This window comes from Tauraco erythrolophus, chromosome 6 (genome assembly GCF_009769465.1).
Source record: "Tauraco erythrolophus isolate bTauEry1 chromosome 6, bTauEry1.pri, whole genome shotgun sequence".
Lineage (NCBI taxonomy): Eukaryota > Metazoa > Chordata > Aves > Musophagiformes > Musophagidae > Tauraco > Tauraco erythrolophus.
Window position 1 is genome coordinate 46,410,292 of NC_141470.1, and position 14,043 is coordinate 46,424,334.

The window sequence follows — 14,043 nt, forward strand, 5'->3', positions numbered from 1 at the left end:
ATGGCGGGTGTGTGGGGCCGGGGGCTCCTGGCTCCGCTCGGTGGGCGGCTGCGCGCCGGCCCGCGGGCCCCGTTCCGATCGGTCGCCGCCGCCGCTCCGCTCTATGATGTGGTGGTGTCGGGCGGGGGTATGGTCGGGAGCGCCATGGCCGCCGTGCTGGGTAAGGCTGTGACCTTCTCGCACGCTTCGGGCGGCGTCGCGGGTGCCGCCGGCCCGGCTCGCTGCCGGCCCCGCGGGGGCTGCAGTCACGGCCCTGTAGCCAGCGGCCATCTCTCCCCCCGGACCCTGCTTCGGTGGCGAGAGGTCGCGGAGGTGTTCGAGCCTCCGGCGCTGTGTTTTGTGAGTTCAGCGAGCGGAGGGTTTCGTGTCCTGCTGTCCTCGCTGTCTCACCACTTCCACGAAAGCGGCAGGAGCATTGTAACAAAACAGATATTTGCTTATTTTAGGGCATGATATCCACTTCCATGATAAGAAGATTGCTTTGCTGGAGGCTGGTCCTAGGAAAGAATATGATCGCATGCCTGACAGTTACAGTAACAGGGTCAGTTCCGTCTCCCCAGGATCAGCAACTCTCCTAAGCAGTTAGTATGATTTCTGTTGTTTGCATTTTTAGCAGTACGTTTGAGCTGGTTTTATTTTGTTTAAACAAAACCCCTTTGACCATGTGCTGCCTTCATCCTAGGCTCAATGGAATTATTTGCCTTTGTCTCTTAGTATTCTGTATGCTGAATCGCAGTGATTAAATCAGGCATCTCTTGATAACAGGGATATGTGTTCTGGTATCTTGGTCTGATTTGTTAAATGAATATTTGTGGCATTAGGCCGTGAAATGCTGTAAGGTGTTCTCTACGTTCACAGAAGCAGCATCTACTTAGTGCTGTGTAGTTTGGTAACTCATTTCTCCTGATTAATTTTCATTTTAAAGAGAGATTTGAGCCTTGATTCCTTATGGAGAAAGAAATGTTATGAACAATGACGGTTGTGCGTTTCTGTGTCTGTTTTATTACTCAGCGACAGGACAGTGAGAGTTGACTGTTGGCTCCCAGCATTCATAGAAAGCTCTTGTTTCTTTTCTACTAGCTTGTGTTAGCAGTAAAATAATGTGATGCTGGAGCTGTGAAAGTATTGAGGCAGAGCTGGTCCTGCCTAGGGATGGTGCATGCAGAGTCTGGACATTGATAGTCAGCGGGGGAGGAGGAGGGTGTGGAGTGAGCTTCAGTTTTGTTTGGGCCTCGATGTCACATGTGAACCTGCATCTCCATGCATTTGTGTCCTTTTTCTCTTTCAGGTTTTGGTGCCTGGGATCACGTCTGCAGCCTGAGACTCAAACCGTTCCGGCGAATGCAGGTGCCTTACTTAGGGCTGCAAATATACTATGTGTCTGTCTACTTTGCAGTTCTCAGAAGTGCTTACATTAATGATCCAAAGATGTTTTTTCCTTTGGCAAAGGGCTATTACATTTTTGGCCGTAGCAGTCTGTTCAGAAATTCCTATGCTCAGAGTCTTGATGTTGCAGGATGAAGGGTTGATTCCTAATGGAAGCTGTAGATATTGAGGCATGGGTGCTAGTCAGGAAACAAAGGTGTGTATTAGTTTTGGCTGGGATAGAGTTAATTTTCTTTGTGGTAGCTTGTATGATGCTGTGTTTTGGATTTGTGCTGAAAACTGGTGCTAACACAGGCATGTACTGGCTATTGCTGAGCAGTGCCAGCGCCAAAGCCTTTTCTGCTGCTCACACCGCCTGGCCAGTGAGTAGGCTGGGGTGCACAAGGAGTTGGGAGGGGACACAGCCAGGACAGCTGACCCCAACTGACTAGAGGGATGTGCCACGCTGTACGACATCATGCTTAGCAGTAAAAGCTGGAGGAAAGAAGGAGGAAGTGGTGACGTTTGGAGTTAGGGCGTTTGTCTTCCCAAGTAACTGTTACGCGTGATGCAGCCCTGCTTTCCTGGAGATGGCTGAACACCTGCCTGCCGATGGGAAGCAGGGAATGAATTCCTTGTTTTGCTTTGCTTGCCCAGGCAGCTTTTGCTTTGTGTATTTAGCTGTCTTTATCTCAACCCACGAGTTTTCGCACCTTTACACTTACAATTCTCTTCCCCATCCCACTGTGGGGGAGTGAGCGAGCAGCCGTGTGGTGCTGAGCTGCCTGCTGGGGTTAACCCACACGGTGGTAGGGTAACTTTAGATGTTAATTACGTAACAGGAAAGTAGGGGGAAAAACTTTCTTTACAATTAGTTTTTTGAGATGAAGCAAGATTGTTGTATGAAAGGAATTATGTGAGGTAACTTTAGTAGCTGGGAATGGACGGTAATCCAGGACGTTTCCTCTAGTGCTGTATTTCTAGATTGGTGTGTCATTTCCTGTTAAGATGGATACATTCATAGTCCCTGAAAGGAACAGCGCTTCTTCATCATTTAGCTTCATGTAATGTATTTTTTCTTTGTAGGTGTGGGATGCTTGTTCAGAAGCCATGATCGTTTTTGAGAAAGATGACTTAGATGACATGGGTTACATAGTGGAGAATGATGTCATTATGTCTGCTCTCACAAAACAGTTAGATGCAGTAGCAGGTAGTGGACAACTTCTTTAATATTTTATTTCCTGCAGAGAGTTTTCAGTTACTTGCCTTCTGTTGTGTGTGCTAAGTTACAAGAGGGAGAAAGATAATTCATCCTACAGGTAACTTTGAGACACAGGCAGCTTCTTGAACTGGGAGGGAGGGAGAAACCTGTCTTCAAAAGGCTACACAGCAAGAAAGCAGTTGCATATATAGTTCTCCAGAACATAGTCTCTCCAAAAGTACACTTAATGAAAAGGTCTGTAGCTTTCTATCCAGAGCAGGCCTAGCAGAGACAAAGGGTTGGCCAGATCTGTTCTTTCAGGGTGCCTGGAGAACTGTAGGGTCAGCTCTTAGGGTGCCATTAAGACATGCATTGTCTTTGCTGTCGTAGTAATGTTTCCTTTTTTCATGCTGTGACCGAGGTACTTTGTGTTCCCATCAGACCGCGTGGAGGTTTTCTACGAGAGCAGAGCAGTCGGGTACACCTGGCCCCTTCCCTCTCACAGCAGTGACACAAGCCCTTGGGTCCAAATTCAGTTAGCTGATGGACGCAGACTTCAGACCAAACTGCTGGTAACTAAACTTTTTATTTCTGTTGATCAGGCGCCATCTCTCACCCAAGTCCTTTCCACTGGATTTGGTTCTGATTCTGTGTGTGCTGCTCCACCCACGTGGAGGGCTTGAGCGAGGTGAGTGGCTAACTCTGTCAGAGATGCTGTGGGACACGGTGCATAGCCTTTTCTGTACCTGATGCAAGAAGACTCTGCTGAATTGGACAAGAGCAGAAGGGGCCATCTCTTCTGTGTTTTTTGGGATTTTTTTTTTTTTTTCCCCTGAACAAACAAAAACTGTGTACATGCCGGCTGATGTTTGTTTGTTTGGCTTTCTTAGGAGCTGCTGAACAAGTTGCTTTGTATGGCTTTGTTTTGCAGATTGGTGCAGATGGTCATAACTCTGTAGTCCGGAAGAAAGCTGAAATTAAGAACATTGAGCATCAGTATGACCAGTCAGCTGTGGTGGCAACTCTTCATTTGTCTGAGGTGAAATTCTGCTAATTGACTCTTCCATAAGCAGCAGAACAGCTTAAGCAGGTGATCCAGGTCACTGGTTCATAACTGTCCACTTGCTTCTTTCCACCGTAGGCCACAGACAATAATGTAGCATGGCAGAGGTTCCTTCCCACAGGGCCAATTGCACTTCTTCCGGTAAGATGACTTGTCAATCTGCCCTTTACTTTTCAGTTATTGCATTTGTTTTCCACTCCTGCCCTCCCACTTTATCCTTGGGATTTCCCACTTGCAGTCAGTTGGGCTAGAAGAGTATTGAGCAGAGGGACTGGTGTGGGGCAGTGGAGAAATCTTTATGCTGATCATTTATTTTTGCTTCTTTTTCTCTTGATACTTACCCTTGACATTCTCTTAAACGAGCTGTCTGACACTGCCAGCTCTCTAGTCTGGTCTACATCTCATGAACATGCATCAGAACTTCTCTCTATGGATGAGGAAAGTTTTGTGGATAGCATCAACTCTGCCTTTGTGAGTATCAGCCTTGTGGCAGGTAGGAGGCTTTGTTGTAATCACAAGAAATGCAATGGCACCCTACAGCTTAAAGGATAGTAATGGGAGCGGTGGATTCTCAAGTTCCTTCCTCTGGTGAGGAGGATATTAAAAAGGCACTTAGCAAAGAAAGGATGACCCCTTGGGACTGAATTACGTTAGTTCTGAAAGTCACAGAAGACCTTGAGCCAGATTTCCAAAAGGTGGGAAGGGTAGTCTTATCCTAGTTGGAAACTTGTATGTCCTAAAACGATGAAGATATTTTTTTCTACTGTATAATTTTTTCCAAGTGGTTAAAATTTAGTATTTGGAGCTCATTCAGTTTTTTTTCGGCTGGATTCTTTTATATGTCTAGTTTGGGTTAACATCTGAAGATTTGTTTGTTTTTTCAGTGGAGCAATGTAAACCACTCTGACTTCATTGATACTGCTGGGGCCATGTTTCGATCTGCTATTTCACTCCTGAAACCCTCAGGGACTGCAGCCCGTCAGCTGCCCCCAAGTGTCGCTAGAGTAGATCCAGAGAGCCGAGCCATGTTCCCTCTTGGAATGGGGCATGCGACAGAGTATGTCCAGCACCGCGTGGCTCTTATTGGGTAAGGTCCCCAAAGGCAGCCCCTGTGTGAGTGGGTGGCGTGTGGTTAGAAGTGATGTGAGTATAGCGACTCCAAGTCAACAAATTAGATGGTTAGAAGTAATTTATAGTTTCAGTTTGGCCTTATCCGTGTCCCCAGTATGTACCATGTGTTCCTGTGCCAACAAAGTCCTTTTGTATGAATAGCTCTCTGTCCATTCTGTGTAAATTGCAAGATAATTATTTCCCTCTTCTGGTTTGTATAGTCCACTGAAACAATCTGGTATCTCACTCTGGACCTCTACTTCCCCAAATGTCGTAGCAGCCATTCTGTGTACCAGTTTGTGTTTTAAACTCACCTTTCTTGAGCAGAAATGACAAAACTTACAAATTATTCTGATGGGATGTCATAGGCTTTTGTATGGTGGCCTCTATAGAAATAGGAAAATATCTCATCTCTTACATTCTAAGGTTACATGTACGTTTTTCTCCACCTGCAATACACTTGTAGCTTATAGTCATTCTTGGATGCTGTATTACACTCCAGATACTTTTCACTTTTCCAACTTGCGAGCCATTCTGTGCTTGGGAGCACTCTGCTTTATAGCTTGTTAAAGTTATATTAAGTTATATAAAAAGTTATATAAAGTTATATTACAGTTAAATCTTACATTTCATATTCAATTTCGTTTCTCTAACTTTAAGACTCCCTTATGAATATGTCTGGCCTTGTCCTTTACAGATAAGTCTACTCATAAAAGACCCGATTCTGTTTTTATTCAATGATATCCCACTTCTCCTTTGCATTCGTGATGTCTGTCTGCTTTGCGTTTGTGAAATGTGCCAATGCTTTACCTCCTGTTGTGCCGAGGTCACTTAGAGAAATGTTAAGGCTTGTTCCACACAAGATCTGAGAGAGGACTTTGGCTAGTCACCTCTTCATCATTTTTCCTTTCAGAACTGCTTTTTGTTCTCTCCCCTTTGCCTTGCTTCTCACAACTGGAGAGGCAGTCAGGTAGTTCAGCATAGCATGTAGAGAGGTACTGGATAAAGCGTATATGCTGCTGTAAGGTGGTGGTCATTGCAAAGAGGTGAGGAGTGCTACACTGATCCCTTCTGGGGTTTGTCAGCCATTATGGCTTTCTACAAGAAGGGATATAAATTTCTGTCTTCTCTTGCTCCAGGGATGCCGCGCACAGAGTCCACCCACTTGCAGGACAAGGTGTAAACCTGGGCTTTGGTGATATTGCATGTTTAGCTCATCACCTCAGTGCAGCAGCCTTCAATGGGAGCGATCTGGGTAAGGATCCAAGACAACAAAGTGGCAGTAAGATGATTAGTCTTACAGGCCTTTGCTGCGAACATTGGGACAAGCGTTGCCTCTGCTGCAGGTTAAGCGTGCTGCTGTCTTGTGTCCGTCTGAAAGGCACAAGCACCTTTGAAGCAAAACTGTTCTGATGTCCATTGGCTGTGGAGCAGTTAAAGATTCTTGGAGACGGTTTCCATCCCACAAATCTGAAAGCTGCTTTAAAAAAAGAGTTATGCAGTATAGTGGCTGAAGAGGTGGTGAGGTGAAGACAATTAGCTGATGGAAGGACACCTTTATTAAGATGGACTGCTTCTCTGTTCTCTTTGTGTGTTTTCAGTTGTCAGATAAGATGCACAATTGTTTGTGGCAAGTCATTTTTAATAGGAGCTTTCAATTATTTATCTCTTCCAGGCTCCTTAAAACATCTCTTAAAGTTTGAGACAGAACGTCAGAGGCACAACGTCTCCTTGATCGCTGCTATCGATGTGCTAAAGAGGCTTTACTCCACGAGACTGGCTCCTTTGGTGTTGCTGAGGACATGGGGATTACAAGCAACAAACGCTCTGCCTCCTGTCAAAGTAAGGTTCTCACTTTACTGAGGGCTGTTGGAACAGTCCAGAACTATTCTTGAAACATACACAAGCTGTGAAGATCTTTTTTTCTTTTAAATGAAACAGTTTTGGTTGGAAAATGCTACTTGTTCAGACTGAGGTTTTGTGTCCTGAATGAGCTTGAGGAGTTCCTAAATAACTTGACAGCTCAGTAGTATCTGGTTTCTCCTGCACCACAAGGGAAGATAAGGATCTAAGCGTATACTCTGTGTCAGTAGTTAGAGGTTAGAAGGCTTTGGCCTTATTTTGCTCTGGAATGAAAACGTGGAACCTTGAACTGCATTCCAGAAATGCACTATGAAAAACCAGCCCCATAAAAACACCTCTTCACTAAGAATAAGACATCAGGTGACTTGACAGATGTGGTGTGCAGCTGAAATGGCTATCTGTTTCTGTATGCTGTCATCTTGTTAAATTGTTTCTTCCAGGCAGAAGTGCAAGTCTCAAATAGAAGTTACATTTGGAAGGCAGGGGTGAAGAGGTTCCGTTTTAAACACAGACCCACTATTTGCAGCTTATCTGCCTAAATTCCACACTGTCTTGACCTAGTTGCTCTATTTTCATGAGGTTCCTTAAGCCACCTGCTCTCAAAGCTCCCAAGCACCATCAAAGTAGATTCCTCATTTCTGGATTTGAATTTTTTATTCCACAAATAAGTCTTCCTTCTTCTTCCTCATAAACACAGGTGGGCTGTTTCCTTTGTGTTGTAGTCATAGTTAAGACACTACCTGAGTTGAAGAGCAGTAGCTGCCACGGACAAGGTGTCTTTGTTAGTTGCACTAAAGACAGGACTATGCTGCTGCTTCAGTGCTCCGAATTTTTTTTTTCAGTTTCTCTGTTTAAAGCAGAAAACCAAATGAAGAACTTTTCTTCTGAGCACAGACCCTGTTGGTAACACCTCTGTTTTGTGCCACTCAGGAGGGAAAGGAATGCCGCAACTTCTTTAATTTTCTAGCATGCAAAGATAGGTGCTCTGCACTTGGCTGGAAAGGCTGACAAAGAACTGTTGTCCCTATATATAAAAGGGAAGGAGATTATAGCTGCTTTCTAGAATGTATGATTGTTACCAGTTTACAAATTACTTACCTTTTTCTTCCTTCTTTTTAGGAGCAAATCATGGCTTTTGCCAGCAAGTGATCTGCTGTCAGTTTGGAACAGCAGCTTGCCAGTGAACGCATTGCCTTTGTAAGGACTATGACTGACTTGAACCTTTGAACTGTGTTATTTTAATTTAACAATAAAACTGAAGGATTGAGCTGTGCATTACATAATCCACTGGTTTATGCAAAAGTTCTGTCTCATCTGTTCTCCTCAAGAGGATTTAAGGTCTCTTCCTCTAGTACCATGATATCTTCAGCCACGGAACTATCTGTACAATGTGCTTTTAATTCGGACATTGAGAATTGAAGACTGAGGTGGAACAGCTGTCTGTCTTTTGGCAAACGCAGTGCTGAATTTTGCCAGCTACAACTTTTGCTGCTTAATTACTTTCATTTTTTCTTGATGGGATTTCTACAGCTCTAAGGTCACTCCTGGGTTCTTAGCACTTCCCTGACTCAGAAAGGAGGGTAGTTTTCAGCAGAGAAGAGTCAACTCGTGACGGCAGATATGTTTTAAAGCTCTCATCTCTCTCTCTCCCCTTTTCCCCTGCCTTTCTCTTGGTGCTTTATTTAATAATGTTTTGTTTTTTTCTTGTGGAACTGGCTAGCCTTAAGGGCTCCATGAAAAAGAGATGCAAGAAAACAATAATATCTAGGAAAGAAAACTGTACCACAATGTCTTGAATATTGTTAAAAATGCTTTAATTACCAAAATAGACATTCAAGATATTCTGTCTTAGTTCCAAATGCCAGCCTCCTGCATTAGACATTTGACACTCAGAACATTAAGTGAGCGCTGCCCATGGCCAAGATTTACACATATGGTTAACCAGGATCGGGAATTCACATCAGAAAGAATGAAATGCAAGTTCTGAACGGAAAGCCACTACTTGTGCTTCTTCAGTCACTCGTATTGTGCAGTTCCTGTTAGTGACTGGCTAAAAGACATTATGAAGGAGGAGGTAAAAATCAGGGCTGCAAGTGGAACTCTTCTCTTAAAAGGATGCTTTGCCTTTAGTTAAGCTACTAAGTAATCTCATTGCACTAGGGTAAGCGTGAGGACTTGACTGGCTTCTCTAGATCCCCCACCCACCTGGACTAGTTTGGATGTAAACAGCAGGGGCTTAATTCTGCAATTTCTTGCAAAAGAAACCTTTGAGCTGCATTTTCGTTTCTCTCATGGCTGCAGGATCAGGCCCCTGATAGAGCCCAGCAGTTTTGCTTCAGTTAATGAATTGTGCCACTGACAAACGAAGGCTCTGAGCACTCAGATTTAATGCAACTTTGGTACCAGAAAGCAGATACTCCCACCTAGCATTTGTAGTACCAGAGTCTGAGGCACACAACAGAGAAAAGAAACTTCTGCGTAGTACCTGTGTTGTTCTAGACCATCCTTCCTTCCGACAAAACCAAACTCCTCAGGGCTAGCATCTATTCAGTTGGCAGATATACTGCTGCTGCTTGTTCTTTACATATAACATCCCACCTTCCCTTGCCGTTTCAAATGCAGCCTCACTGCTTATGGCTCTTAGCCCCAAGATCTGGTAAGAGTTTGTCTTAGCACTGGCTCAGACTGCAAAAAAGATTTTTGGATTATTAAATTAGCTAGTTCTCAGGAGTAACGCAGCCTGGTTAGTAACCACTGCATCCTCCTTTGCGTTCTCTGAGAATACAAAAGTGAATACAATTGTCCACTGAAGACAAAAATTAATGCGTTTGCAGTCACCTTGTGCAGACCAGACCACATGCTAAGTTTTGCCAGACACTAGGAAGGGGAATAAGAAATGTCTGTAGCTGGGAAGAGGCCGCAACTACTTCCTTCATGTTCAAATGGAAGCTCCTAGTGAGGAAGGAACAGAAGTTTGTTGTGACACTGAGGAACTTCCCAACATGGATCTCAAAAGAGATTAGGGTAAAGAGGAGTACAGGTAGGACGAGCATTTCATATTTCAGAGAAACAGCCTGAATTTACAGCAAGGTCAGTGGTGGGACAAGTATGGTTAGCTCCATCCCCAACCCTTGGACTCCTGTTGCTGACTGAACTTGTTCAATCAAAAGCACACCTGCACCCTGGCGCTGTAAAACCTGAGATATGAGAAGGCGATAGCTTAAATCAGCCACAGTCAAACTTGTGCTGCTAACTAGAGGAAGTGGACTGATGTTCATGGTAAGGCAAATTTCTAAGTGTCCAGACTGCTTGGCAAGATTAGCGAGGGCATGAGTGCGCTACTTCCTCCCCTTGCCGGGAATTACCAATAATTTTCAAACCCAGTTTGCACAGAAGGTTGTGTGAAGGCAGACTTTGCTTCTACAGAAGTGGGAAAGGTGTGTTATAGCAAATAGGGAAGTGCAAATGCCTGACAGGAAAGCATTTACCACAAGAGATCAATGGATAAAGGCTTCCCTTAGTCACATGAATAATATCTCTAAGTTCTTATGACTGGGGTAAATTCATCTTTATGTTATGCATTCCATGTAGAATATACTAACTTTTTGCTAAATAGGAGCAAACAGATGAGCTAGCTGCCAACTATTTCATGGGTGGAAAAAATTATCTCTACAGCTGTTTCTATTTAGGGCAATGCAACATCCACACCTGGAGCATCAAGGTATTCAAGCAATCTTGATGTTCTCTGCAGCCAATTAAACAAGAAAACCAGGATCCTACAGCCCAGCTTTCTAGCCTATCTGACAAGATGCTTTATTTAAAATATTGATCTTTCATTGCTTCTATGTGTTTGGTGTGAAAGAGATGGCAAGACCCACTTTCAGTTGTTACTCAAATAGCTTCGTGCTATCCTGACAGAAGTCTTAGGCTTCCTAAACAGCTGCAACCCCTTCATTGGCTGCACCATTCCTAAAGCCCTGCTGTATATAATAAAAATATTCCAGAGCAATGCAAGGCTGCATACACCATTTTATGGGTCTAACTCCACTATACTGAATTAAATGAAGTTTAAAACAATTTAAAATGGACAAGGGATAAGCAAACAAGGGATAAGAAAGTAAAGCTACTTCTGCTCTTGTTCTCCTGCTCTTTCTGACACTAATTCCGCTCTCCCTATTTTCATCTATTAAACAACTGAAAAAACAACTTCTTTCACGACAGCTCTGCATTCAGAGGAGGTTCCTAAGGAGAGCGCAAGAAGTGAAAAGCCCAAACTTTCAGATGGGAAACCACACCTCTGAGCTCACTCCCAACAAAAGGGGCTGCGGTGTTCTATCTGGTCACCGGCCCAGCAGGTCTCTCAGGCTGTGCAATGCTTATTTCCCTCGTGCTAGCACTAGACTTGACTTTTTGGTGAGCTGATTTAATTCAAGTTTGGTGTTGTGAATCAGTTCACCACAGAACCTGAGGAGCACCAGCATCGGAGAAAAGAAGGCTGCAGGAGTGCCTTGCTGAGCACAGAGAAACAGAACTGCCTCTCACGGCAAAGTGAGCTATCGGATCAGCCATTTCATCTGACTGCACCCTTAATGTCCTTGTGGGTGTAGTGTGACAAACACTTATTTGGCAGCTGAGCTGAAATAGCTGGCACCGTTGTCTAGTTGTGCCAGCGCAACAATCTGTTACGACTACATGCTAAATGAATCAAGTTATCAGTCTGCAGCCAGATGTATGGTATAGCTGCGCAGACTTGTAGAGGGCAGAAAAACACACACAGTCAGGCACATGTTCTGCTTAGGAAACGACTGCTGCCTAGAGAAATGCTGGGTAAGTTACAATCTACGTTTTAGCCAACACCTTTCCCAAAACCATGCCCAAAGTGTGTTTATAGCAGGCCCTTTCTTGAAAGACTGGAGTCTTTGCACTGTATTAGCTAAGCCAACAGCCGGGTACTTGGAACACTGAGGCTGGCACCATCCAGAGTCGTTCATTTTTCTCTGACTGTTGATGCCATCTTTAATTTCTCTATTTAACATCTCACAAGTAAACTTAAGTTACGTATGTTTAAAATAAAAGGAGGAGGGGAAATCACGTGTCTGTAGTCTATCACCACTTGCCAGATACTCTGTGCTTCTGGCACTGGGATGCTATACAAACGTGCTGGTGAAAGCTGGCTTTGAGCCCCTTGTGGACACTCTGCTGGAGTTTAGGCCTTTTGACTTTCAGAAGGCAGCTTCTGGATCATTTATGGCAATCACAATTATAAATCATACTGTGGCAACTCTCATTATGCACGATGCCAATCCTGGGTGAAGATCTGTTCGTAGCTTTGGTCCATGTTTTGCTCTGTGACCAACTCCAGCTGAACAACATACCTGGAGATATCAATTTGCTTTCTCAGCCTTTCAGAAATGCTGGAGTCCACAGGAATGTCACAGCTCAATAGGTTATCCCCAGAGACTGCAGAAGGTGAAAAGTAGCACCCAAAGTCCAGCTTGTCTCTATGTTGTTCACTTTCTTTGTTAACTATAAAGGAAGCAAAAGAAATTGTTCCCAACAGTTCTCTAGATTCATATGTTGCACAGATGACACCAACTATTTGTAATGACCCTTGACAGACTCAGTAGATGATTGGCCAGAAAAATTAAGTAGCGCCTGTTGATTGATAAGAGAAATTTGGAAGCTGGCTTTGAGATTTCACTGTTTTTCTCACCTGTAAGAGTGTGTTGTCCCTAAATCCAAAACCTTCCTTTAGTAAAGCAGCGATGTAAGTGAGATCCATGCAGAGGAAAGGGCTGGCTGAGTTGTACCTCTCCATGTTATCACAGACTAGAGAAGGAAGGAAGAAAGGGATCTCAGCAAAATAAAGGAGCTTTTATCTACATTATATATTTGAACTGACCTCAAGCCAAAGCCTACTAAAGCAAGTCACCCCCTCCTGTTAATGGGTATGCACAAAACATGGTATGTGCTATATGGTTCTATAATGTTGAAGAATAAACCATATAGTACATCCAGTTTCTTTTAACTCCATCATAAGTACCTCTTTTATTACAGCAACATAATCCACGTAACTTTTGAAGTCTGAATCTCTGTGCAACGCGTAACTGGTAGGGAGCTGGTTATTACTTAGTCTTTCAAGAACACTGCATCATTTGTCTTCCTTGTCTAGTCTCCAAGGACAGCTCCAGGAATGGACTCCACCTTCTAGGTTGGTAGCTGCTTTTATTTTTTTTCCAACCACACATGTCCAAGGACATGGAAGAGGCTATTGCCCAACTAACCACTCCCTCACTGCAGCTAAATCAAGATTCCACAGTAAGGGTGACAGTGATTGGGAAATGGATGTACACTAAGTGTTGTCTTCTGGGCCTACTGTTACTGCCCTGTTCTACAAGCATCAAGAGCAACATTCACTTCTCTTTAGAAACTGATAAGCAGCATTATCCTACTATTGAAATGAGAAAGAGGAGCATTAATTTAGGATCACAGAACTGAAATGGTTTGATGGTGTTAGATAACATCTTAGCTGCATCTTTGGAAATAAGCTCTCAGTATCCAGGGAAACATAACAAAACAAACACACTCAGACTTTAGAGCCTAATCCTCCTATTCAAAACCATCTGAGTTTCCAGGGAGATTAAGTTTAACTGAAAACTCATTAGAATTTAGGTCCTATTTTAGAAAAAAGTCAGTCCTGAACTACATAATTAACCATCTTCTGGTGACAAATAACAGCCTGCTAATCATCGCAAGGATGATCGCAATTCAGAGGTTATGTCTTGCTCCACAAGATCAAGTTTCAGCCATCAGTAGCAGGGCAAGGTGGGAGCTCTTTTTTTCATAGGAGGAAGTAAAAAACCAGAAAAAGCACCTCAGAAAAAAGTCCCAGGGAGGGAAAGGAATGTAGAAGAGGCTGTCAGACTTAAACAACCTCTGCTCTCTCCCTCTGTTTTGTTAGAGATTAAAAAGGATTTAAGGTGACAGACTTACATAAGTCAGCACTCCTAAACTCAGAGAGTTGCGAGTTGACAGAAGGAGCTCTTGAAACAGCAAAATCACTTTCTTTTGTACTGACATTTATGAACCATCTCCCTCCTCTCCTGAACACAACTGCAAAGCTAACGCTTTGCTTCCCCTCCCCACTCTCCAGTACTTTCTTCTGCAATAGTTACACGTGTTGGCCAATAAAAGCTAGGTAGCACGACACGGAAGGTGCAAGTGGAATAAAGGTTTAACAAATTTCTTTTTAAAGTCAAACACACGTTATGTACTGCTTATAGACATTCATATTTTTGTTATTTCTCATTCCCACCATTTTCCCAACTCTCACGACTATTACCTTCTTTGGCTTTTCTTTCAAAATCTTTCACTTCCAGAACACCTCCTTCTTCATAATCTGAAAAGGAACAGGTGAGAAAACATCATGACAGACCTGAAA

The 14,043-nt window shown here is 43.6% G+C and overlaps 2 protein-coding genes across 9 annotated transcripts in view; one reads left to right on the plus strand and one right to left on the minus strand.

The window, feature by feature from the left end:
• Positions 1-7,875, plus strand: COQ6 (coenzyme Q6, monooxygenase). Of its 2 annotated transcripts, XM_086614105.1 has the most exons (12): positions 1-160; positions 447-581; positions 1,289-1,347; positions 2,452-2,575; positions 3,008-3,138; positions 3,498-3,605; positions 3,708-3,770; positions 3,993-4,100; positions 4,514-4,716; positions 5,879-5,994; positions 6,415-6,581; positions 7,722-7,875. In XM_086614105.1, exons 1-12 carry the CDS (start codon positions 1-3, stop codon positions 7,749-7,751), a joined length of 1,404 nt encoding a protein of 467 aa, XP_086470231.1. In that variant the 3' UTR covers positions 7,752-7,875. The 2 variants fall into 2 exon arrangements, with proteins under 2 accessions (XP_086470231.1, XP_086470232.1); XM_086614106.1 differs by lacking the exon at positions 2,452-2,575 and having other exon boundaries at positions 96-160; positions 447-541.
• The window catches only part of ENTPD5 (ectonucleoside triphosphate diphosphohydrolase 5 (inactive)), a 26,944-nt gene continuing 19,503 nt past the window's right edge, over positions 6,603-14,043 (minus strand). For 6 of the 7 annotated variants that reach the window (XM_086614113.1, XM_086614112.1, XM_086614111.1 and 3 more), the window contains 3 exons: positions 13,945-14,001; positions 12,316-12,431; positions 8,400-12,128 (listed from right to left, as the gene is read on the minus strand). In XM_086614113.1, coding sequence (XP_086470239.1) covers positions 12,042-12,128; positions 12,316-12,431; positions 13,945-14,001 — 260 coding nt within the window. In that variant the 3' untranslated portion in view covers positions 8,400-12,041. Of the gene's footprint in view, positions 7,627-8,399; positions 12,129-12,315; positions 12,432-13,944; positions 14,002-14,043 lie in introns of those variants that run through there. The other variant, XR_015222224.1, reaches the window with a different exon arrangement.

What these genes read in the sequence shown, in the direction of transcription:
- COQ6 (XM_086614105.1), top strand. Translation starts at nt 1, where the DNA reads ATGGCGGGTGTGTGGGGCCGGGGGCTCCTGGCTCCGCTCGGTGGGCGG. An exon ending in ATCAGCAACTCTCCTAAGCA is followed by an intron (nt 582 to 1,288) that starts GTTAGTATGATT and finishes TTTCTCTTTCAG; the next exon opens with GTTTTGGTGCCTGGGATCAC. An exon ending in AACCGTTCCGGCGAATGCAG is followed by an intron (nt 1,348 to 2,451) that starts GTGCCTTACTTA and finishes TTTTCTTTGTAG; the next exon opens with GTGTGGGATGCTTGTTCAGA.